Source organism: Dromiciops gliroides, chromosome 2 (assembly GCF_019393635.1).
Source record: "Dromiciops gliroides isolate mDroGli1 chromosome 2, mDroGli1.pri, whole genome shotgun sequence".
In the NCBI taxonomy this organism is placed as follows: Eukaryota; Metazoa; Chordata; class Mammalia; order Microbiotheria; family Microbiotheriidae; genus Dromiciops; species Dromiciops gliroides.
Genome location: NC_057862.1, coordinates 192,123,352 through 192,149,696, shown reverse-complemented (window position 1 = coordinate 192,149,696; position 26,345 = coordinate 192,123,352). Strand labels below are relative to the sequence as shown.

Sequence of the window (26,345 nt, the reverse complement as noted above, 5' to 3'; positions counted from 1 at the left end):
AAGGATTTCAAAATGTGGAGATTTCTTTTGCACTTACACTGAAGTACAAAAATTGCTGCTAGAACCATAGTTTGAGCTCAGAAAATATATTCATTGAAAATGTATGGCTAGAGTGGAGATCTTGTTCTTGTTTTGACTTTTGATAGCAGGGGAAATGTATATATAAAGCAATTCAGCATTGCTTTTGTTTCAAACATTAGTTCTCATCGAATTGACTTTACCTCAATAAAAATTTTGCATGGGTACAGTTATCCCTTTCGCATTGCGGGGGTCAGGAGTATGGAGCCTCCATGATCTGGAAAATCTGTGTAAAATTTTTTGGCCCCCCCTTTGTACCAGAGAAGAATTATTATGGTATTAAAAGATAAAATATGCTGATATCATAGAATACCACACACACATTTTATGCATTTCTGAGTTTCTAAACTTTTTCTGTGTCATCTGCTGGCCTCTGTGTGTTGTCTGCAGCTTCTATAAAACTCTCCCAAAATTCCCATTTAATTTCTTAGGTCAACCTGTGATATATCAAAACCACAATGGGGAAAGCCGCAGTATGGAAGGGATAACTGTGCTGTTTTGCCATTTTGGATTAAATTCATTAAGAGACATGATCGAGTCTGATGAAAAAGCTAATTTCCAAAGCCAGTCAGTATTCAATGATGGTGACTGAGGATGGTTCTTCTCGTTCATATACATTTCAATCGTGGGGCCCTGTGCTTTAAAAAAAAAAATCATAAAACTTTTTTTTCACTTCTTTTCTTGTTTTGACATGATGGGTATGGATGAGTGATTAAAATTAAAATGTCATGGAATGACAATCCTCATGTTATTGAAACACAGTTGAGTTATAATTGTGTCACTTGGATTTGTAGCATACTGAGCAGCAGTGTGACACGATAAAAGCCCCACATACAATCTGTCACACCTACTCCACTCTGCCATTGTAGTGCAAAAGCAGCCACAGACAATAAACCAATGAATAAAAGTGGCTGTGTTCCAATAAATCTTTACTTAAAAATGCAAAAACCATTCTTAGTTCTCAGGCCATATAGAAACAGGCAGTGGGCTGGACTTGTCTCAGGCTATAGTTTGTTGACTCCTGATTTTTTGCCATAATCCAGAATAAAATCTTTCAAGGAAAGGCCAAGATGAAAAGACGATATTTTCTCAAGCCCTATATTTATCCTAGGAAATCCTAAAGGATGGCTCCAAAGCCAGAACTAACACTGTGTGGGAATGAAAAAAACAAACAAAAAATCAAAACCAAAAACAAACATCTCCAGAGCTGAATGAAACTTGAGACAGAACTGGTGTAAAATGCTTTAACAGGTACAAATTGAACATATGACAAGCATAACATTAATCTTATTAAAAGTTTCTCATCAACTATCTTTACATGACAATACAGTCTTTCAGAGGACACAGAAGTTGTATGAATGTCCTACCTGGGACTCTTGAATCTGTGTGAGTTTTTTCTTCTCTTGTTCTTCTTCTTGTTTTTTCTTTTTTTCTTTCTTTTCTTTTTTCTTGGCGGTTTTTAATTTTTTCTTAATTTCAAACCTAGGAAAAGATATTCAAAATCGTAAAGAATCTATAAAATATAAAGGCTAATAATAAAGAATGTTCATGACCTGAAATGCAAATTTTGATATGGGAGGAAGCTGCTAATAAGTGGTTTGGCCTTTGGAAATAGGACTTCAAAAACCCGTACACTTAACACAAATTAGTGAATAAGGGAACTATACTTAAAAAAAAAATAACAATCACTGAAGGAATTGGGAGAAAAATCCCAGTAAATAGAACAAAACAATTTGAAACCAGGAATAACTGTCTTCAGATCTTTATGACACCAAGTTCTTTCCAGTTTCAACTCAATGTCATAGATGAGGATATTACTATGTCAGAAGCAATACTGAGGGGCAGCTAGGTGGCACAGTGGATAAAGCACTGGCCCTGGATTCAGGAGGACCCGAGTTCAAATCCAGCCTCAGACACGTGACACTTACTAGCTGTGTGACCCTGGGCAAGTCACTTAACCCCAACTGCCTCACTTTAAAAAAAAAAAAGAAGCAGCAATACTGAAACACTGAGCAAATCTCTTGCCTTCCCTGAACTCTAAAATCCCTTATATTTATTTTAAACATGTGATGCCATTATCACTGAGACCAGTCCTAAATCTAGTCTTGCCTTAAAATCCTGCCAGGAGATAAAAAAAATTTTCAAATTTAAAAATGGGGACATGGAATCAGCTAAGCATTTGCTAATCAATTTTCATCAGTGATTATACCTGAGATTGATTCTTCTTTTTTGGGGTGTGGTTTTTTTTGGGGGGGGGGGGCGTGCAATGGAGGTTAAGTGACTTGCCCAAGATCACGTAGCTAGTAAGTGTCACGTGTCTGAGGCCAGATTTGAACTCAGGTCCTCCTGAATCCAGGGCCGGTGCTTTATCCACTGCACCACCTAGCTGCCCTCAATTTTCAATTAACATAAAAAAATTTCATTTTGGCTCTTAAACAAATACATTGAAAAGTGGGCCAGGAGGGCAGTCAGCTATTCCATAGATAAGTAACAGGAGAACTGCCAAATCTTAAATTTAAGTAGCAGGGCTAAATGCCTTCATTTTGGGAAAGAATACACTTATTAATTTAGAATGCAAAAATTTCAAAAGCCAATTTGTAAAACCAAACTGCTATGAAAAAGTTTTGCTCATCTTAAAATAATTTCACAAAATCAAAAAGGTAGAAAAGATCTCACCAGCCCATATAGTTCCTGAACACAAATCCCTTCCACAACAACCGTGACATCTTCATCTAACCTTTGCTTGCAAAACTAAGAGGGAGAATCTATCATTTCCTGAGATAGCCATTCCATTTCTGATAGCCCCTATAGGAAGTTTTTCCTTTACCATCAAGCTTAAATCTACATTTCTACAACTTTTGCAGATTACTCCCAGACAGCTATAATGATCCTCCCTTCTCTTTTCTGGGTTAAGTACTCTTAATCAAGTCAACAGATTCTTACAGGAGATGGCCTTAAGGTCCTTTATTATCCTGGTTCCCTTCTCTGGATATTCTAGCTTGTCATTATTTTTCTTAAAACGTAGTGCCTATAATTGAACATTACACAGTAGATGGGGTCTAACCTGTACAGAGGGATCATTTCCTTAATCTTGGACACCTATGCCTCTCATGCAGCTCACTAAAGACCTGCCCTAGGTCATTCTTGACTGAACTGCTACTTTATAGCCAAGTGTCCTCTAGTTTGTACCTGAAGCTGATTTTTTGGAACCCAAGTGAACAATTTTGCATCTATTCCTATTAAACTTCACCATGACAGATTCGGTGTAATGCTCTACCCTATCAGGATCTTTTTAGACACTGTCATCTATCAGGTTAGTTATCCCTCTAAAGCAGGGGTTCTTCACCTCTTCTGTGTCATAGACCCCTTTTAGCAGTTACTTTGTGTGTGAAACCTATGGACCGCTTCTCAGAAAAATGCTTGTTGCATACATTCATAATTGAAGGAAATACTAAATTCCAGTTAGAAATTACTGAAATTTAAAGATGTATTTTTTTTCTCCCATATAAGTTCACAAACCCCTTGAAATCTATCCATGAATCACTTGTGGGCTGGGAGACCAATTCCTGCTTAAAGTTTTCTGGTACCTATAAATCTGATAAGCAAGCCATTTGTATCTTTACTCAAAGTCATTGATAAATCTGTTAAATACCACAAAGGTATGCAGAATCCCTGAATATATTAATATGCCTGCCTGCATATTTACCTCATAAGTTCTGGGTTTTAAATTTGTTTTTTGATACCTGAAAATTAAGGTCTGTTTTATTATTTTCTCATGACTTTCTTTAGCAAATCAAACATGTCCACCAAATTCTGTTCTAAACAGAAGACTGGTTTTCAGTATAGGAATCTTTATGAATTATTATTTGTAATAGAGGAAAAGAGAAAGGAAGATAAGGAACAAAGCAAAGATACTATAATATACTCTCTGATGGACATCAAGCATGAGACTTTGCCTTTCCTCCCAGAGACATGGCTAGGAAAGTTGGACTAGATTCCAGAACATAACTAACCAATGAGATATAGCTAAGACACAGTCTAAATGCTCTACAGCAATAGCCACACTTCCAAAGGTTAGCTTCGATTTGGAGGTAGGGTTTGATTGGAGGGGAAGAAGAGGAGAGAAAAAAAAGAGAAGAAAGGACACAGGAATCATAGCTTTTACCTTCTCTTCAGCACCTCTCTCTTTTCTATCCTGTTAAACAGTTCCTGTTCCCTCTCCTTCTCTGTCATTTGTTCTAAACGGGCCCTATCTTCTTCATCCCCCATGAGGTCTTCTCCATAACCATCATGGAATTCCTCATCTTCAGAGGAAGAATCCGAATCCGAGCTGGAGGAGGAACTGTTACTGTCAGAGTCCGACACTTCACCTAAAATGAAATTCTAAATGTTAAGAGGATAATATACTTGAATGAAGTTGATGAAACCACACATGTTGTATAAGACGTGACTTGCTATCCTTTCGCCCATTGCTATTCGAATTAAAAATGGTTCACAGGGACAGCTAGGTGGCACAGTGGATAGAGCACTGGCCCTGGAGTCAGGAGGACCTGAGTTCAAATCCGGCCTCAAACACTTGACACAACTAGCTGTGTGACCCTGGGCAAGTTACTTAACCCCAATTGCCTCATCGCGCCCCCCCCCCCCCCATAATGGTTCAAAGCTCTATCACAAGTTCTGGCTCATTGCAAAAACAGGAAAGAAAATTTAAAACATGGGAGAACAAACGTGAATTCTCAATGAGCCAGAGTGCAAAGACTCTAAAACAGAATAGGATGAGAAGAGTGGTATGGAAAAGGAAGAGAGAATCTATGCCAATTTGTGCTCATAAGGCATAAATTAAATTAGCAATTTATCATGGGGAAGTCTGTGCTCAGGCCAGTTATAAATGGCAAAGTTATTTTGAAGGAAAATTTAAGTTTATTATTAGAATAGCAATTTCAATATTAATAGCAATAATCAATTGCTTAGTAATTTCATATTAAGATCTAGTTATGGCAACTGATTCCAGGAATTGGCTTTGAAAAAAAAGAATTTCTAAAAGTTATTGTGTGTGTGTGTGTGTGTGTGTGTGAGTGAGACACACACACAGGGACTTTTCCTTTCTATCATGTCTTGAATAATGAAGAAAAGGAGCTCAGCTGATATGCTTTCTCAGCATCTGCAGATGACAAGATATGGCAATCCTAACAAACTGCAGATAAAGTCTTACTCTATGATATAGATTGTCCAACTTCATTTTTTAACAACTGTAGCACTCTCAAGTGGAGAAGTGATTTTACCATCTAGGTCTAGAGACTGCTGTCTTACCTTCTTCGGGGGCTGAACTCTCAGCTGAGCTGTCTTTGTCAGAGCTACCAGAGGAAGCAGCTTTGTTTGTCTGTTTCTTCATGGTTCCTTTCTTCTCTATCTTCCCAGTTTTTCCTTTTTTCTTATTTTTTGAACCTCCAACTGTCCACTGCAAGGAGAAGGGGAAAAAATAACAGAGGGAGTCAAATTTCCAAAGGAGGACAAAAAATATTATGTAGTTCATACCAAGAGAATGAAACATGAATTAAGTACCGGCCATGTGCCTAATACTGTGTTAGACCATGGGGATTCAAGAGAAAGAAACAAAACAATCCCTTTCTTCAAGAAGCAGTCATTGTTTTGGATATTGTATAAGCTCTTCAGACACTATAATATAGTCAAATAAACACAAGGTAATTTGGAGAGGGAGAGAGAGAGAGGGACCAGGAAAGGTCTCATGCAGAAGATTCTAGGCATGGGGGACAGCATATGCAAAGACAAGAAATGGAGTGTCATGTGTGAGGAGTAACAAGGCTGGATTGGCTCTACCACAGAGCACTCAAACTGAAGTCATGTATGACAAACTTGAAGTGAAACAAAATTAAAGAGCAGCCAGAGTAGAGAAGCTGGAGAATGTGGGACTGGGCTGAACGGAAGCTCTTCTCCTCTCATCCTGGAGGGGCTGTTAGGAGAAGTGACACTGATACTGAAATAAACTACTCTAGGATAGTTTGTGCCTTTAACATGCTTTTTGGATATTGTTGATCAGAGAACACATAACCCGAATGAGAACTTAGAAGGCATCAAACACGAGTAAAGAGAGAATGAACATTGTTTTTATGAGAATGTGTGCAGCTTGCATTGCACCTGAAGCCTAAATGAAAAGGAAAGGGGCAAAGGAGAAGAATCTTACTGAATAGGGCTTGCTCAGGATTAGTCTGGGAAAGTGAGGGAGGACAATGTTCGTGAAGCATTCCCACAAGCAACCCTACTGTGTAGGTATTTGCCAATACCAAATAACAATAAGAGAAGACAAATTTTATAAGTGCATACAGAGAATGATCATGAAAACTGCAAGTCAAGCAGCAGACTGGCTGCAAGGTTCTTAACTGGGAAACCAAAAGAGGTTTGCTATATTAATACTTTGGATATCCACTGATGAAGAAAGCCCCAAGGATAGCACCACTACTATACCTTTACATCTGGATAGTACTTTGTGGTAAAAAAATATGAAAGTTTTTAACAGTCGGTTAGGATAACTGAAAGACGCCAGTTTTGGAAGGACCACCCTTTTGGGGAGGAGATGAACAGCCCGCCTGCTGCAGCCCAGACTGCCTGGGGGGCACTCGACTTCCGGGGTGGAGAGAATGGAAGTGGGGGCTTTTCCTGCTTGGCTGGGCTCCGGACGGCACGGCACAGACGGTCTCTCTCCAAAGGTGGCCTTTTCGGTTTGGTGAGTTTTTATAAGGAATATAGACTAAGCTTAGACTTAAGACGATTTGTATTGTGTTTCTACTTTCCTATCCTTTTAATCAACATCACCTTGTGACTACCATAACAATAAATAAAAGGTCTATCTAGAAATCCAAAAGCTTCTTCCATTTACTAGTCTGGGAGATAAATTAAGGGAAAGGTTAAGTAGGGGAGATTTATGATCTAATATCCAATTTTAAATCTCACAACTTGCATATACATTACATCACTAATTCTCACAAGAATCCTAAAAGGAAAAGACAGAGATCTCTTCTATTCTGCAGATGAAAAAACTGAGGGTCAGAGAGGTTTACTGATGAAGTTCACAGTTAGTATAAGCAAAGCTATAATTAAGACCTGATTTTAGGTCCTACTGCAGTGCTAATTCTGTGATCTCAAAGTTGATTCAGAAACACAAAATCTAAAAGTAAACAGTCCCTGCACCCAAGGGATTTCTATTCTTCTGGGGATACAATATGTAAATCAGTGTGGGGTTTGGACTGTTCTTTGACTTCACTGATCTAGGGATGATTTCTAGGCCAGTGCAAACATAAAAATATCTTACAGTTTATAGTTCTGAACTGCCTGGAGGCACTAAGGTCAACTGACTAACCCTATACAAATCAGGGGCAGGACCTGAACCCAATTTTCCTGACCCCAAAGGGCATTCACTAGTCACTGTATCATGATACCTCTTGAAGCTAAATATAATAAATCTGAAAATCTGTGGATTTGAAGCGAAAGAAACTGGGCTCCCATCTGGGCTCTGCTACTGATTAGTTGTAGGACCTTGGGCAATTGACTATGCCTCTCTGGGTTCCAGTTTCACAATCTGTAAAATGAGGGCAGAGTTTGGACTAGATCAGTAGAACTCTTTTAACAACAAAAAAGTGTTTTGTAAATCCCCGGGATAACCCGATGTACTACTCATAATATTCTTTCAAATTTATTCATTCAGTGCTTACATTAACTGCAATGATGAAAATTCTGCCCCCAAAACACCAAATTAAGATGTATATTATATAATTATAAAATTTTAGACTCTGGTGAAGTGTACAGAACCCAAATGAGAGTATGTATATACATCTTACTATCTGCTGGAAATCAGTTTGCACTTGAATGTTGAATCCTTGCAGCAATTTGGAAACAATATGATGACAAGTTAAGAAACTGCAAGAACATGTGGCACTTGGTCAGAAGTGATCAGAGTTAAGTCTGTAGGAATAGCATTGCATTCAAGGTGTTAATATAAATGATCTAGAGTACTTAGAAAATTCTTTTACTACATATAGTTTTATTTCCTGTGTCAACATTATTGTTACTGTTATTAACAATGCAAAAATAATGTTATATTATTCATAATTATCATTAATTTAGATAGAACCTCCTACACATACCCCACACTCTCCCTTCCATCCCCTATTAGGTCAAATTGCTGAGGCTTTACTGAATCTAAAAACGTTGAGGCCAACAACAGAGAGCAAAGACAATTACTAGCAGACACCTGGAACAGATGTGGATGACAGGAAAAGTCACTGTAGAGCAATTTGGAGGAAAAGGCAGATTCTGAGAGATGTAAAATTGAGAGGGAAATCGAACGTGAAGTTACCAAAAGGAGTAAGAGAAGAGAGAAGAAGGGGCCTGCAGTGCTAGGAAGCAAAGACAAAGAGGAATTAGGGACACCTGACCAGCCTGTTCTATCACTGTTACTGAAGTTTCTCTTTACATTAATTTTACCTTAAAATAAGATGCTGGGAGCCAGGGGAATCAACACAGACTATATATTTAGCCATTTTGCCTAGAGTCGACCCTGCTTGTATTTTCAACTTTAAACATTCAGTTACAATTGTCACAGCCAATAGAAAGTTCCAAGAGTATGAAGCAGGAGTATAGGCATGGCTCTTTATCCAATTATTTAGCTCACAAGGCAAGTAACCACAGCTTAAAAGAAAGGCTGGAAGTCTGCAGTCCTGCTGTCATAAGGGACTGGCATGTTAATGCCAGTATAAATTTGGTTTCAATGCACAGCATGAACCAGAGCCCACCAATCAGCAGGCTGCTCCTTAGGCCAATCATGCCACCTCTGCTGGCCTCTATAAAAAGAGGGGAGGGCTCTAGACCTTAAGACTTCAAGTTTCCTTTTAGCTATAATAGTGTATGGTTCCCAACCCCAGCCCAGTAAGTTTAAAGCTACTATTTCACATCCTCCTGTACTTGTTCTTCTCCTCCTTGTCACTTACGTGATTTCTTTTTTTAATGATACATTTTGTTGTAGCACAGTCATTTCCTAATGACTCCCCCACAGAACCTTGCCATTAAAAAGTTAAGCACTTGGGGCAGCTAGGTGGCGCAGTGGATAGAGCACCGGCCCTGGAGTCAGGAGTACCTGAGTTCAAATCTGGCCTCAGACACTTAACACTTACTAGCTTTGTGACCCTGGGCAAGTCACTTAACCCCAATTGCCTCACAAAAAAAAAAAAAAGGTTAAGCACTTACTAGTGGTGTGACCCTAGGCAAGTCACTTAACACCAATTGCCTTACCAAAAAAAAAAAAAGTTACGCAAACTGCTTAATAGAGCTATAGTGACCACCAGGACCTCACTTTTACTAGTTACAATGTTTCTGTCAAATACACAAAACAAAGTGCTATAACATTTCAATCTTTTACATATTTTAGGAGGTTTAGGGCTTTCTTAGAACTCCAATTTTGTATTTTCAGGTATGTTAAAAAACAAAAACAACCCAATGAGCCTAGAGCAAAACATAAAAATGTATCATTCTCTAACCACAATACTCATAATTAACCTCAAACTTTCCTCCTTGCAAATATCTATCTACACACACAAACTACACATATAAAACCTTAATGCTTTTGAACTATATCCTTCTTTGCATCCTAGATAAACCCGATACATGAAGCCCTCAGCACCTACTCACTGTCAAAGAGAACAATTTTGAACAATTTTTGCTTTTCCCCCACTGTGCCCTTTCTTTTTTTTTCTTTTTTTTTAAGTGAGGCAATTGGGGTTAAGTGACTTGCCCAGGGTCACACAGCTAGTAAGTGTTAAGTGTCTGAGGCCGGATTTGAACTCAGGTACTCCTGACTCCAGGGCCTGTGCTCTATCCACTGTGCCACCTAGCTGCCCCTCACTGTGCCCTTTCTAACCATCGGCTAGTGATTTCTTGCTCTAGCATATGATAAAGTATCCACGGACCCTTTAACACCTAACTGCTCTAATAAACTGGCTTGAAGATGGGTTAGAACATTCAAATGAGAGCTAGAAAGGATAACTTCAGTACACAACTGTCTGCTTTCACATTTGGAAACCAGGTTTCTGCTGTATATAGACTGTTATCCTAGTAACTGCTCATCTAATCCAAACTCTTCTTTTTATAGATAAGGTCAACCACAACCACATGGAAAGGCATGCCTCCTGATGCATGAAAAAGGAGAAAGGAGCAAACAAGATCCTGATTCAGATAACTTGAAATCTTGAATATCTCTCAGAAGGCAACTTCCCCTCCCATAAAGTCTCCAAGGATGTGAAGAATTTGTGTTAGCAAGATGATTTAGCACCTCATTTAAAAACAGTAATTCCTGAGTTATCTTTTTCTATAGCTTGAGACTGGGATACATCCTCAATTTCTGAAGTATGCTTTGCTAATAAATCAGTAGCAACTGAATCAGGTATGGTAAATGGCATAGGCCAAGGGTAAGTAACCTTTCAAAAATTGACACATGGCAGGATTTGGTACAGGTACAGGATACAGGTCTGAGTAACACACACAGACGCACACCAACAAACTCCAGTGACTTGCTATTGCCTCTACTATTAAACAGAAACCCTTCTGTTTGGCTTTTAAAGCCCTTTGTAACCTGAACCCTTCCCATACTTCCAAGTCTTACACCTTCCCACCTCGTTCTATGATCTAGTGACATAGCAGTCTCTGTGGTTCCTCCAACAAGCCACTCCATTTCCCAGCTATGCATTTTTCACTAGATGTCTCCCAATGCCTGGAATACTCTCCCCTCCTCACCTCTGCCTCCTGGTTTTCTTCTGCAAGAAACCTTTCCCCATTAATTCTAGTGCTTTCCCTTTGAGATTTTCTTTCATTTATACACCATATATCTTGTTTGTACATAGTTATTTGCATGTTGCCTCCCCTATTCAAAAATTTCTTGAGGGTGGAGCTGTTTTTGCCTTTTTTTTGAGAGTATCCTCAGCACTTAGCACAGTGCCTGGCAAAACATAAGTACTTAATAAATGGTTACTGATGTTGCAAAAAGTTAAGGCAAATGAGAGCATGAACCCTCAACTGACATGGAGGAGGAGAAAATGGAGAGATGGGAGGATAAGGAGGGTGTCCAGAAGTCAACAGAGCCAGAACTGGGGATCAAGGCTTATTTGACAAAAGGAAGGGTGTGGTTTGTCGGTCAGGTCAAGCAATACCTTTACCAGAAAAAAATGATTCAGCAAAGTCAGGGGCCTGACATAGCTAAAAGACTATCTCAGTAAGTAAGGAAAGTTTCATTCCTCATGAGTTCTACTTTTGTGGAGGTCAAAACAGGTTGCTTATCTTGTCTGGCTCACTTGTAGCTTATAGGAATGACAAAACTCCACATCCTACTGAAGAAGAGTAAAACAAAAAAGAGACTTAACACGGAAATAACAAGAGGTATTTGTGTGGCAGCTAAAAGGCTGTAAGGGTCATACCTTTCTGGAGGTGAGAACCATAAGAGGTTAGGAGTCCTTTGCCCCCCTCACAGCTCCCACAGAGACTCTGCCTTGGTTTATACTCCCCTTTGGGGATATAGCTTGCTAAGCTGTAGTTTTTAAAATAACTTTAAAAAAAGACTTCAAGCACATCTCACAAAAGTATAGATTAAAACTACCACCACAGGATTAAAATGTAATGGTGCCTGACTTCTTAAACATTAGGCAGGTAACAGATGGAATTATTTTGCTAACTTAAAGGGTATAATTCTTTTTTATTTAAAGTCAGGAAACAACAATCGCTATGAAAAGCGATTTTGTTTGTTAAATGATTCAAAATTATGGGAACACTAAACCTAACCAGAGTGCAGTCTTTATTTGAATATTCACAGGACTGGTTGTAAAATCCCTTTATGACAAACTCCAAGTATTTCTAAATATCGTGTTTTAATCGAATTTTTTAAAATAAAAAAAGTATATTGTCCCAATCTATGGGGCCTAGAGATGAAACAGAGCTTCCAGTCAATGAACCAATAAAAAGAACTGCTTTAGGTTTTATTGGGGGAAAGAGGGAGTGTCATTTAAGCAGCTCTATCTCCTTCCTCCAAAATGAATTGGAAAGTTCAGTAAAAAAAAGGGGGAGTGTTGTCATTTATTTCTTAGTGATACACTGGATACCTGAATCATCCTGAACAGGATTATCAGGGTCTTGGGCCCACTCTTCCATTGAAAATTTCTAGTATTGTGTTAAATACCAGATGCCACATTTGAAAAAGGAAAAACTGGCAAGTTCGGAGGAAGAATTCCAAGAGGGTTAATGACCTTGAGATAATCCCACGTGAGGACAAGCTGAAGGAATCCGAGATGTTTAAGCTGGAGAACAGAACACTTAGGGGAGAGGAGGCATGATGGTCATCCGCACTGGAAAGATTGCTGGATTTGGAGCCAGAGGACCTGGGTTCAAATCCCTCTTTGCCTGCTTATTAGCTATGTGACCATAAGCAAGTCATTCAAATTTTCTGCCCCCCCAAGTCCTCTCCTAGATCTAAGCCCCTGCTTCTTATTTTAGGAGTATACTACATGACCGTCAGAAAAAGAAAACCTCAGAGAGTAAGAATTCTGTTAAAATTAATGGACTCCATTGGCAACCTACCTCATCATCACTGTCTGATGTTTCAGAGTCTGAAGAAGCTGCAGGCTGACTAACAGGTTGCTCCTTCTCTTCAGAGTCACTACGTTTCCGTTTGGCCAGGGACAAGAGCTCCTGGATAGAATAGAAAGAATAACGAGCTTTTTTCAACAGAGAAAAATATATCTGTGAATGGCAAAATATGTGCATTACCTAAACTATTCCCATATTTAAGTACTTCTAATCCAAGAACACCATCTAGAAGTTGCCACCTGACTATGCTGCCAGAGCTTCTGGGTTTTCAAATTATTGGACCGAAATGCTCACAATCAAGTTTCTCTTAAATTACTTGTATATACTTACATGTCTAAAAAAACGAAAAAGCAGTTGAGAAACCAAACTGGAAGTTATTCCAAATATGTCACTATCTCTTGGGGAGAACCACATAGTTAATGCTGTTAATCCACATCTTATCGGAGCAAACTTTACAATAAAACTGCTCTCATTGGTCTAAGGAGCACGGTTACCATGACCTCCGTGATTGCTAATCTTATTACAATCTGGAATTTTAGCAAACCACAACCACAAAGATGAGCTTTGGTTTTAGACAAATTCTTGTTTTCTTGCACCAGAAAACCACTATGGCATATAGTAACCATATGCCATACTTGTCAGTTCTATTCCAAATGGGCTATCTTTACTGACAAATCTAATCAAGTTTGAGGCTACTTTATTTTTCTAGTAATTAGGACTTCAAGATTCTCTTCTTTCCAGTGTTACACATACTAGGTGTTTAGTAAACTGAAGAATTTACTAATTTACTAGTGTTCATGATCTGTTTATTTCTGAAGATAATAGGGAACAGAACAAAAAAGCATAGCATGATCCTGGCAAGAAAAGAATCAGAATGCTCCAACTCAGTATAAGCTGAGGGCAACAAAGGAAGATAAGGAAAAGGAATTTTGAGGAGAGTTTATTTTAAGGTATATTGGGGAAAAGAAAAGAATCAAAGAAGGTATAAACTAGTCAATTCTTACTTTGCTTCTGCTTTCTTGGTCAAGGAGAATGACTTTTGACCATGAAGGACAGAACAAAATGGCCAAAAGGGAGTTCATGTCCAAGATAAGTAAGAAGATACTAAAAGAGGAGAAAATGCAAACAATAAGCCAGCAAGCTTGACTTTAATTCCTGGGGAAAGTCTAATATATAAAAGAGACAGGGAATACTAGAAAAGGCTTTATTAAGAACAGATTAACCCCATTTCCTTTTTTTTTCCTGACAAGGTCACTAAAGTGGCAGACCAAAGGAAAGCTATTTGGTTTACCCAGATTTTAGCAAAGTGCTTGATAAAATATCTCCTACTATTATTGTGTAAAAGCTAGAGAAATAGGCTAGATAGTAATACAACTGGGATTTAGAAATGGTTGAATGGAGGAACTCAAATATTATTCATGAATGATTCAATGTCAACTTGTAAGGTTTCCTTCCAGTGGTGTTTCCCAAGGATCTATGATTGATTCTGTTATTTATTAACTTTTATGAATGATTTGGATAAAGGCAAAAATGGAATTTTATCAAATTTTCAGATGGCATAAAGCTGGGAGATGTGGAGGTAGGGGAAAGGAGGGCTATCATAATGAGTAACAGGTTAGAAACCAAAGCTAATTCTAATAAGACTGAATTTCATAGGAATATATATTCTCAAAGTTGTGAGAATGTGCCTCTACCTGCATTGGTAGGGGAAATTTCCTCACCTGGGAGTTCCCTATATTAATGAAATTAACGGGTCTAGTTATTGTCCCTATATGTAACTTCTTTTTTTTTTAGTGAGGCAATTGGGGTTAAGTGACTTGCCCAAGGTCACACAGCTAGTAAGTGTTAAATGTCTGAGGCTGGATTTGAACTCGGGTACTCCTGACTCCAGGGTCAGTGCTCTATCCACTGTGCCACCTAGCTGCCCCCCTAATATATAACTCTTACATGTGGGTTCAAGAATTTGAATTCACAAGTACAAGATGAGGGAAAATTAAACCGTTTATCTAAGAAATACCTAGTTGTTTAGTTGACTGTAAGGTCAATGTGTGTTAAACATGGTATAGCAGCCAAAAAAAGTTAAACCCACCTTAATTGACTTTAGGAGATGTACAGCTTCCTGGTGAGTAAGGAAGTGATACTGCCATTGTACTCTGCCCTGGTCAGACCACATAAGTAATCTTGTATTCAGTACTGGGCACCACACAATCAAAGACACTGGGCCTTAAGTTCATGACACTTGAGTATCAATTGAAAGTTTAACCCAGAGAAGAGAAAGGGGGGAAAGTGGCTTGAGGGAATAGAGGTGAAACGTAATATCCGTCTTAGAATACTTGAAAGCCTATCTGTTGGAAGAGGAATTATACTGGTTCTGTCTGATCTCAGAGAGCAGAAAGAAGAACAATGGACAGAAGTTACAAAGAAGCAAATTTAGGTTTGTCTAAGAAAAAACTTCCAACAATTAAGAATTATCCAAAAATGGACTGAGCTGCCTTCAAAGGTTGTGGATTTCTTCTCACTTAAGCTCTCCAAGGAAAGTCTAGACAGACGTTTATCAAATGTGTTCTAATGGAGATTCTTTTCAAGTACGAGTTGCACCCTGGAAGTAATTTAAGAAAAAAAGAAAAGGAAAAGAAAAGTAACTAAAATGCCTACAGACCTAGAGATCCCAGACAGAAGGGTCCTATACATATCAAAATATCCATTGCATACCTTTTTGTGCAAAGAACTAGGAATAAAGTAGGTGCCTATCAACTGGATAATGGTAAAACATAATGTGGGGGTGGCTAGGTGGCACAGTGGATAAAGCACCGGCCCTGGATTCAGGAGGACCTGAGTTCAAATCCGGCCTCAGACATTTGACACTTACTAGCTGTGTGACCCTGGGCAAGTCACTCAACCCCCATTGCCCCGCAAAAAAAAACCCAAAAACCAAACCCCATAATGTGGTACATAATATTACTGGGTTGTAAAAAACAACAACAATCCAACTATGAAGAACTGGAAGAGGCGCATGTCACAGAAGACATGTAACGATGTTAAGTGAGGTAAGGACAATCAAGAAAATAGACACAATGGTCACAACAATGAAAATGGAAAGTACAAATACTTGAAGGCTGTGTAATGATGAACAAATCTGGCTCCAAAGAGGTAAGAAAATGCACCTCCCTACTTTCTCTGGGTATGGAACACTCCTTATCATAGACTCAGTTAATGTGTTGGTTTTATTGAATTGCTTTACTTTTTCTCCTCTTTTAATTTTTTTTTTGTTATAATAGAGGCAGCTCTCTCACATGAAGGTTATAGAAAAACAAATTATAAGTAAGAAGATGGATTAAATGGTTTCTGAAGTTTCTTTCAATTTTGAAATTCTATGATTCTATCACTATTGTGCAGACCCAAACCGATAATCCCCACATTATCACCATATACCTCTGTTTGAATTTAGGAGGCAGAAATATACTTTCATGGGGGAATGGCACTTTCAGTAATGACATCACCACCTACATATTCTCTACTGCTTCTTCCATAAGCAACAAAAAAGAGGCTACTGAGGGGGTAGCCAGGTGGCACAATGGATAAAGCACCGGCCCTGAATTCAGGAGGACCTGAACTCAAATCTGGCCTCAGACACTTGACACTACTAGCTGTGTGACCCTGGGCAAGTCGCTTAACCCTCATTGCCCTGGCCTCCCCCCCCAAAAAAAGAGGCTACTGAAACATATTTAAATATAGTTGTTACACTCGTGGTTGGAGAAAGTTAATTGACTACTTTATGCCTCATTTTATCCATCTGTAAAAAAGGGAAAAATGGAACTCAGATGTGCAGAGAGCATTACAATTCATTCATCACAACTAACTATCGTATCCTTCTGGTACCATCCATATAGGTTGCTTGTCAAATCCTGTGACAATAAATGAAAAATAATAAACTGACAATGAATTTCTTTCCCTCCTTCATAGCCTCCTTACTTTGAGGTCATTTCCTCTTAGAAAGCAAGGTGATGGGGCAGCTAGGTGGTGCAGTGGATAAAGCACCGGCCCTGGATTCAGAAGTACCTGAGTTCAAATCCGGCCTCAGACACTTAACACTTACTAGCTGTGTGACCCTGGGCAAGTCACTTAACCCCAATTGCCTTACCAAAAAAAAAAAAAAAAAGCAAGGTGATAAAATTACTTTCTCAGGTCAATACCATCTGCTCTTTTTTTCCCCTGGCCCTTGAAATGTTACTGTCTACAATATCAGAGTTGACATACCAATTCCAAAGAAAAAAATTGAACCCAAAAAACTCTCTCATATCATAACATCATCTTCATACACCTAAACCAAATCAGAGAAGCTCCTGGGGATGTTTATGGCTTTGGCTGTACCAGATAGCTTTGGAATACTCTATGTAAAGATACTGTCTCTTCAGGAAAGTGAAGCAGCCAGTGGGGTTAAGTAACTTGCTGAGCATCATAACATATCTGAGACTGAATTTGAACTCAGGTCTTCCTGACTTCAGGCCCAGCACTCTTTCTCAGCCATTAATGTAATTTTTGATATTAATGAAAAATGAACAACTAAATTAAATACCTCAAGTAACCTTGGAGACAAGTAGAAAAGGGCAACCAGTAAATAATCTTTTCCAGGAGGTATACAAATACAGTAAAATTCTATCAAGATCTAGATGGAAGGGGGCAGCTAGGTGGTGCAATGGATAAAGCACCGGCCCTGGATTCAGGAGGACCTGAGTCTGTAAAGTTGCTATCTGTATGGTGGCTAAAATTCTAACTAGACTGTCTAAAAATCTAACGAGTGGTCGCCATAAATTAGAAACTTTAGCAAGAGTTTAGACTTTTAAGTATTTATTAAGGAGCATAAGAATTTGGAGAGGAGAGAGAAAGAGGCCAAGATCCCTTCATCTATCTATCTCCAGGAGCCAGCATCTCTGTTCCACTCAAACCGAGGTCCCAGGGGAAAGAGAGCTCCCATGCCCCTTCCTCGTCCCAGAAACCTTCTCTCCAACCGGAAACAGGCCCCCCCACACCCATTCCAAGCTAATTGGCTGGTAGCTCTGATTGACAAGTCCCTCAGGTGGTTCTATAGATGTAACTTCTGGTCTCACATGGCTATGTCCACAGGCCAGAGCTCACAAAATGTTCCTCCCAGCAAGGGTTATTCCAACTCTCACAAGTTCAAACCCAGCCTCAGACACTTGATACTTACTAGTTGTGTGACCCTCAGCAAGTCACTTAACCCTCATTGCCCTGCCCCTCCCAAAATATATATGGATATGATGGATTTAGATGATCTTTATCTTATCTAAACTTCTTCCCCCCCCCCCCAGCTCCAAGCACAGAGCTTTCCACACCACAGTCCCTTTTTTTTTTTGCAGGGCAATGAGGGTTAAGTGACTTGTCCAGGGTCACACAGCTAGTTAAGTGTCAAGTGTCTGAGGCTGGATTTGAACTCAGGTCCTCCTGAATCCAAGGCCAGTGCTCTATCCACTGCGCCACCTAGCTGCCCCACCACAGCCTCTTAAAAAACATTTGTTGGATCTTGAATGATTTGTATATACCAGTTAAATAATTTCCCCTGAAACATAACAAACCCTAAAATTCTGTTACTAGTTAGCCAGCAATACAGAAATGCATCCCATCTCCACACTACAAAGATATTCCATTTAAATATTAAAAACCCAGTTACCAAGAGGTGTAACTTTAGGCAAGTCATAACTTCTATGGACTCTAGGCAACTCCCTAGGACTTATCTACTAAGCCATAGATGGGTCATGATCTCATGGGCAGATGGAATGCCAATACCAGGAAATTCTACATTAACAAAATCATCCATGTGCTTTAGGGGTTCTTCTGTCAAATGCCTGCACTTCCCTCACTTCAGTTTGCCCGACAGCAACCAGGCTATCCATTATCTTTTTTTTTCTTTCTTTCTTTTTTTTTTCAGGCTATCCATTATCTACAAAGATCTATTTTACATGCCTTTAAGAGACAGGCAATGTAGGAATACAACATTCAGAAAAACCAAAGATCTACATAAAACATGAGCTTCGGGGCAGCTAGGTGGCACAGTGGATAAAGCACTGGCCCTGGATTAGGGAGTACCTGAGTTCAGATCCAGTCTCAGACACTTGACACTTACTAGCTGTGTGACCCTGGGCAAGTCACAACCCCCATTGCCCCACCAAAAAAACCCCACAAAAAAACATGAGCTTCTAGCTAGGTGACCCAAGGACTAAGATGTGGTCAAGGAGCCATACTCAGCTTCTTGAACAGCTTCTTTAGTATCACTAATGAATCATATTTATCATTAAATGACAAGACAAGAAGACTACCACTGATAAAATCCTTGAAGTTTATTTACACTTAAGTGAAATTTCACCTAAGCTCATTTCATACCACCTCCCTTCATCTTCTCATCACCAACCTTTTTGCATGTCACCTCCCATTTCTGTACCTTTGCAAAAGCCATCCCCATGCTTAGAATGCACTCTTTTCTCACCTTTACCTCTTAGAATCCTTAGCTTCCTTCTTCTAGTCTCAGCATGTGAAGACAACAAATCTTGAGATATTTATTTTAAGAGATCTTCTATTCATCTTTTTTAAGTAACTTAGAAAATTAAATATTTAATATTTCAAACAACCTCCTATACTTTAGCAGAGCTACTTATTTCTCTTTCTCCAAAAAGAATTTCAAAACAAGGTCTCTTGAGAATACCTACTATGTGTCAGGCACTATGCTAAGTTCTAGAAGACATTGATGGTGAAGCATAACCCCCACTTCTTGACATAGAGGTGACAGAATGAGACATACATTTTCAGAGCCAGTGTGCTGATCTGTTTTGCCTAACTATATTTATTTATTCCAAGTGAGGGTCATATTTGGTTGGATGAAGTTTGGATGGATCGAGTCAGTGTAAAGTGACAGATTTTTTTTTTTAAAGGGAGAGACGGCAGCTAGGTGGCGCAGTGGATAGAACACCGGCCCTGGACTCAGGAGGACCTGAGTTCAAATCGGGCCTCAGATACTTTATACTAGCTGTGTGACCCTGGGCAAGTCACTTAATTCCCCATAGCCCCACCCCCACCCCCCAAAATTAAATAAATATATACTGACTGTTAACTAAATGTCATACATTTCATCTTACAGCCTCAGTAAGTAAAGTCCCCTTCAGACTTCAGGGGAGGTGCTAAGCAATTATCTAAATAAGTCAACCCTTTAAAAAAACAAACAAAAAAAGGAAGAGACAAAAAAATACGCAGAAAATGAAGTCCAGAAGGAAACAGAATCAAAGAGGGAAATTTTGCTATAACTTTGCCAAATTTAATATGTGCTTTTAAAAAAACATAGATACAAGAAGTTTACTATCATTTCATGCACAATTCTTTTTTGGTCTTTGTGTATTTACATTTACAGTTTCATATGCAATATTTTTAGTTTCTTGTATATTAGAAAGTAATCAATCGGGGCAGCTAGGTGGTGCAGTGCATAGAGCTACAGCCCTGGATTCAGGAGGACCTGGACACTTACTAGCTGTGCAACCCTGGGCAAGTCACTTAACCCCAAGTGCCTCACCAAAAGAAAAAAAAGTAATCGATCAATATACATTTATTAAGCAATGTGCCAGGTACTATGCTAAACACTGGGGATACAGAAAGAGGCAAAAGATAGTCCCTGCCCTCAAGGAACTCACAATTTAATGAGACAATAAGCAAACAAATATGTACAAAGCAAGCTATATGCAGGACAAATAAGAAATAATTACCAGAGGGTTTGGGAAAGGCTTCCAGTACAAGATGGGATTTTAATTGGGTCTTAAAGGAAGCCTGCAAAATGAGTCAGTGTATGAGGGAGAGTCCCAGGCATTTGGGGGTTGGGGGGAGGGAATTCGTTTTGTTTTGGGAATAGCCAGGAGGCCAGGTATAGGACTGGAAAGAGAGGAGGGGGCTAGTTTACAAAGGGCTCTGAATGCCAAACAGAGCATTTTGTATTTGATCCTAGAAGCAATAGGGAATCACTCAAATTTATTGGGGGGGGGGGAGAAATGTGGGGATGTATGTGACATGATTGAACCTGTACTTTCAGAAAATCACTTTAGTAGCTAAATGGAGAATGGACTGGAATGGTGAGAGACTTAGGCAGGCTATTTCAATCATTAAGGCATGAGGTGATGAGGACCTGCACTAAAGTATTGGCCCTGTCAAGGGAGAGAAGGGGGCAGTTTTCCAGAGATGTTGCAAAGGTGAAACTGACAGACTTTGGCAACACATTGGGGGAAAGGGGGAGGAGAGGAGGTTAGGAGTAAGGGTGAGAATTAAGGATGAGACTTAGAGTGTAAGATTGTGGGCCTAGAAAGATGGTGTTGTCTCCTGGTGGGTAGGGGATGTATCAGGGGACAAAGAACAAATCTAATGCGTCTTCCTCGAGATAACCCTTCAAATACTTGAAGACAACTATTATGTTCCCCCCACATCTTCTATTCTCCAGAATAAACAGTGTCAATTCCTTCAACTAAATTTCTTTGAGGTCCCTTAACATCCTAGTTGGCCTTGTGAACGCCTTCCAGCTTATCAATGTCTTCCCTAAAATATGGTTTTGAAATCTGAAGATAATACTTCCAGATATGCTCTGACCAGGGACAGTAGACACTTGATTTGAAAGTGTGATGGATGGTACAGGTAGTGTCAGATTATAACGAACTTTTAGGGGATAATTGGCTAACTCTTGTTAGAATTGTTTATATATATATATATTCCCAAATTCCTATATGTCTAAACCCAAGCAGCCTTCTCCTTCTCCCTGCGCTGCTATTCAAGAAAACTCAAATGAAATTAGCAAACAGGCTCCACTAATGCAACATTAAGACTAAAATGTAAGACTCTAACATGACACTGCTCACATACAAGTTCAGAGTGCACTTCAAAAATGTACCCCATAAAATATAAAAACTACATTTAATAATAAGAAATATGACTTTAAAATTTTCTAGCTTTTTTCTTGGCCAGTTTATAACAACAAATTTTACATGTAATTCCAAAAGACAGTTTCTTTTTTTTGGGGGGGGGCCAATGGGGGTTAAGTGACTTGCCCAGGGTCACACAGCTAGTTAAGTGTCAAGTGTCTGAAGCTAGATTTGAACTCAGGTCCTCCTGAATCCAAGGCTAGTGATTTATCCACTGCGCCACCTAGCTGCCCCTAAGACAGTTTCTTAAAGATACTTATGGGCCTGGTCTCTTAAAGGAAATGCAATTAACGCTATTAGAAGTTATAAGTTCCTTGAGGACAAGAAGGCTCTTTTGTATTTGTATCTAAGAAAACTTCCTAAAAATACTCATGGGCTTATTCAAAGATAAATGTAATTGAAGCTACACCAAGTTATAAACTCCTTGAGGGAAGGGCCCCTATCTCTCTCTCTCTGCCAGGCACAAAGCAGAAGCAAGGAGTACAGAAAAACAAGGTAAAAGCAATAAAACCATAAGGAAAACAAGAAATTTATAAATAAAAGTACAGAATAGGTTCCCATCCAGTGGGCTTCAGACTCCCGTGAGACAGAGACAGAAAGACACAGAGAGATAGTGTGTTGGAATTGTTGCAAGGGTTAAGAATGTATATATTTAAGACTGAAATTTTAGTCAAAAAGGTTGGGAAAGATTGTATTAGCATATATATAAAAACACCACCAGAAACTGCACTGATCTCTAAAGTAAATAACTTAGGCTTCTTTTTCTAGCCCCTCGGATACTATTTGTTTCATAACGACATAGAACCAAAATGCCAAGCCAGAATGGGAGGCACACCATTTTGGTATAGCTAGAGGCTAGAGGTAAAAGGCCAAAGGGTTTTTATTCAAAGTGGAAAGGTTCTTCAACAAAATCCAACTAAAGAGTTTACAGATTTGCCTAAATTTAAATGTAGCTACACAAGCAGTCCACTTGATTACTGCTTACTAAGGCAGATTCCTGTGCTTACAATTTTTTCAAGCTTTATATCAGGGATTTCTAAAAAAAAAAAAACAGCCCCAAATCTGAAGTTTTTCAAGCCATCCTCGCTTAATCCTACACTTAAACTTTTCTCCCCTGCTTCTGAAATAGACAGAAGAGATATTTAGATAGGATAGAGAGAAGAGACAGATGAACCTGAAGTAAAGATGGTTCTACCCAAACAAGAACCTCCTCTAATTTCAATTGGACTTAGAGATGCCACAGAAGTTTAAACACCATTTGCCAGGTTACTTTTGTGTTTATACTTTGATGTCCCTGCAACCTTGGAGCACATAAACTGAGAAAGGAAGTTGAATGGGTTTCCTTCCAATCCAATTTGCTTACAAACACCTTCTAAAACTAATTTTTAAACTACTGGCTGGAGTGAGCAAACAAAAAGGCACTAGGCTCAAAGAATTTAGGAAGCACCCACCCCACTGTCCTTTAGGAAAAGTTAAGTCAACAAGCATTTATTAAGCAACTACTAAATGCCAGGCACTGTGCTAAGTACCAGGGGATTACAAAGAAAACAAGTGCCCCTCAAGAAGTCCACAGTTAACAGGAAAGCAATATGCAAATGACTATATACAAACAAGGCACTAACAAGAAAAACTGGAGATAATCATAGAGGGAGGGCCCTAGCATTAAGTAGGATAGGGAAAGGGTATGAAGTGATATGACTGGAGAAATATTCACTTAAAAGAGCCATTCTTCACCCAAAGAACTAGCCCTACCTCATGAAGCACAGATTTCTGATCTTGACACTAAAATACTAAGTAATATTTCATGGTTTACTGCCTTTTCCACATGGACCAGGACATAAAACAACTGTCACTCAAACTGTTCAGTTCATCAGGACACAAATTTAAACTGAGTATTACACTAGTAAATTAAATTAAATGCTCAGAATGCCTAAAATACAAAAGGTAAAAAACCAAATTACTAAAAGTATAGTTCTAAATTACACTGTAAAGAACCCCCCCTTCCAGAAGGCCTTTTTGATGAATACTTTTTGCTGGGCACACAGTAAAAAACTCAATAAATGCTTATTGATTTACTACTCATTAGCACCTCTATTAGTGGATACATGTACTAGGGAAAGGAATTTTGATTTTATTCTGATCACTGATTTTTAACAAGGTGGAAGTAGAGGAGAATGAATTAAATGGTCAAGTCATTTTACTTTTTGGAGTCTTAGTTTCCTCATCTGTAAAATGAGGGGTTAGGGTTAGATTTCTAAGGTCCTTTCTACTTTGAAATCCTCTAAGTTTAAGTGTTGACACCCACTCTAAAGTTATCTATGTCAGGTGAAGGCCCACCCCCCCCCCCATCTTCAGAGTGTCCTGGAAAATTCTTACCTCCACTAGCACCATCACCACATTCTTGATTCTTTCATATACTTTTTCAAAACTTTGGAAAAAGACAGAGAGAGAGAGAGAGAGAGAGAGAGAGAGAGAGAGAGAGAGAGAGAGAGAGAGAGAGAGAGAGAGAGAGGGAGAGAAAGAAAGAACTGAACTTACTGTTCCCTTCTTACCTCCCATGCCAAGGATCTTGTTCATTCACCAAAAGGACAGGTATCTAGCAAGTGTTTATTATGGGGCTTGGGTATCTTAAAACTATCTTTTTCATTTTTATGCTAGTTTCCTCTAAGGAGTTCAGATATTTTACAGATACTACAACACAGTATTATTTTTACAACTTGAGAATGTTAGACTTTAATCCTACTGATTTCCAGATTTCTCTCTACCAACATTTTCCAAACTTCTGCTAACAACCCTAAAATCTGTAACAAAATAGAACCTCTTTTCTATTTGAATATCTGAAATTCTCCTCCCATTTGTCTCCAAATAAAATTTTGGGTTTTTTCTTTCCTTCACCTTAAATTCCAAAATAGCCCTTGCTTCCCTCTCTCTCCCAAAGCCCCGGTAATCCCTGAGCTCCTAATATCTTTTCTGGTCCTTAGGATTTGGGTCTCAATAAAACAGACTGCCCACCCCTCCTTCAAGACCAAGCTTCTCCAGAATTCATTGTGGGTATAAACGCATTAGAGAAGCCCACTTTCCAACTTCCCTTCCTTTCTAGTATTTTAATTAAACACAGAACGTGCTTTTCCCACTACAGCTTAGTTTCTGGCATACACTGCTAGCAATGGAAGTGCCTTGGATGTGACTGCTTCCTCCCTACAGCACTTTCAAGAGGACAGAACCATCCCAGATAACTCCAAAGCCATTAGGCTAAAAGTTGTTTTTTTAATATCTCTTGCATAAACCCCAAGTAGGAAAGGATTCTGGGATGCCTGGGTAAAAAGGTCCTCCCAGCAGGCCTCTGCCACAGGCCCTCCATGCCACCTTACAAAACTCTCCAGGGCTGTACACAGCATCTGACCTGCTTCCTTCTCTCGTTACAGTTAACTTTGTTTTGACATCCCATTCGGGGGCCTTCACAACCACAAATGGCTCTGGTCTCCAGAACTCCGGAACCACAACCAAACCCCATCTCATCTCTCTGCCTGGCACATGCAGCAGGGACCCCCCATCCCGGCCCAGAAACAGTCCTGAGTGTGCCCTCAGCGCCCCAAGTCCCCGGCCTGCCAAACTCGATCCTTTACATGAACGCACACACACACTCACTCATAGAAACCTCCCAGCCTCGGGGAGGAAGAGGCACAGCGCTACTTCCTAACTCTCTCCTCCGGGCTGGAAAAGAGAGAGCCCCCCAGAGAGGGATCGGCGGGCCGGCCCCACTTCCCCCTCCCGCTCACCGCCCCCAGTCCTCCGGTGCCCCTGGCACAGACCCCTCCCCCAGCTCTCCCGGCCCCCGATGCCCCGGGGCGCTTCGCTCCCGTCCCCGCCCCACCACCCAGGTTCACGGCGCCAAGTACTCGGAGACTCCGGCTTCAGGCCCGGGCCGGGCTTCTCCGGGCCCGGGAGCCCCAGGAAAAGGCTGAGACGGGTAGGAGAGGAAGCCGGCAGAAGGGAGGGAGGGCCGGACGCTCGGAGGAGGAGGCCCCGCGGCCCGGGCCCGGCCCCGGCCCCGGCCCCGGCCCCGGCCCCGGCTCCGGCTCCGGCTCCGGCTCCGTCCTGGCTCCGGGGCCCGGCCCCCACTCAGCCCTTTCCTTCCCGCCCCCGCCGCGGCCTGCCCCTTTACCTGATCCAGGTTCTCGTCACTGCCGCTGTCCTCCGTGTCCGAGTCGATCACAACGCGGCCTTTCCGCTTCTTGACCATGGTGGCACCCCGGCTCCCGCGCCGGACGCCGCCGCCCGGACTCCCCTCTTGCCCGCCAGCCAGTGCGACCGCCACCGCCGCCGCCGCCGCTCGACCCACACAAAGGCGACCGCGCATGCGCGCTCCTCTCCGCCGTCAGGCCCCGCCCCCTCTCCTCCGAGGCACGCCGTTCGCCCCGCCCCACTGTCGCCGAGAGATCCACCCCTTCACCCGACGGAACGCAGCGGGGGGAGGGAGTGGGAGAGGAGGCGCGGAGAGTAAGAGGCGGGACCGGTGGCGTGGAGAGTCCGCGTTCCCTCGTGCTGCTTCATCTGGGGGGGGGGGGGATTTATTTAAGGAGAATGGCTTGCTATCCGCACTGCAGGCGCCTTTTTATTCATGGGACAACCCCCCCCTCGCCACGCCCCCGCCTTGAGTTCACA

The 26,345-nt window shown here is 40.5% G+C and overlaps 1 protein-coding gene across 1 annotated transcript in view; it reads right to left on the bottom strand.

Moving 5' to 3' along the window:
* RTF1 (RTF1 homolog, Paf1/RNA polymerase II complex component) overlaps window positions 1-26,040 on the bottom strand; it is a 40,490-nt gene extending 14,450 nt beyond the window's left edge. Inside the window, exons 1-5 of the mRNA XM_043985218.1 lie at window positions 25,846-26,040; window positions 12,709-12,819; window positions 5,389-5,536; window positions 4,244-4,448; window positions 1,446-1,560 (exon numbers count right to left, since the gene is read on the bottom strand). Coding sequence (XP_043841153.1) covers window positions 1,446-1,560; window positions 4,244-4,448; window positions 5,389-5,536; window positions 12,709-12,819; window positions 25,846-26,040 — 774 coding nt within the window. The remainder of the gene's footprint in view (window positions 1-1,445; window positions 1,561-4,243; window positions 4,449-5,388; window positions 5,537-12,708; window positions 12,820-25,845) is intronic.
* Window positions 26,041-26,345: the final 305 nt, after the last annotated feature.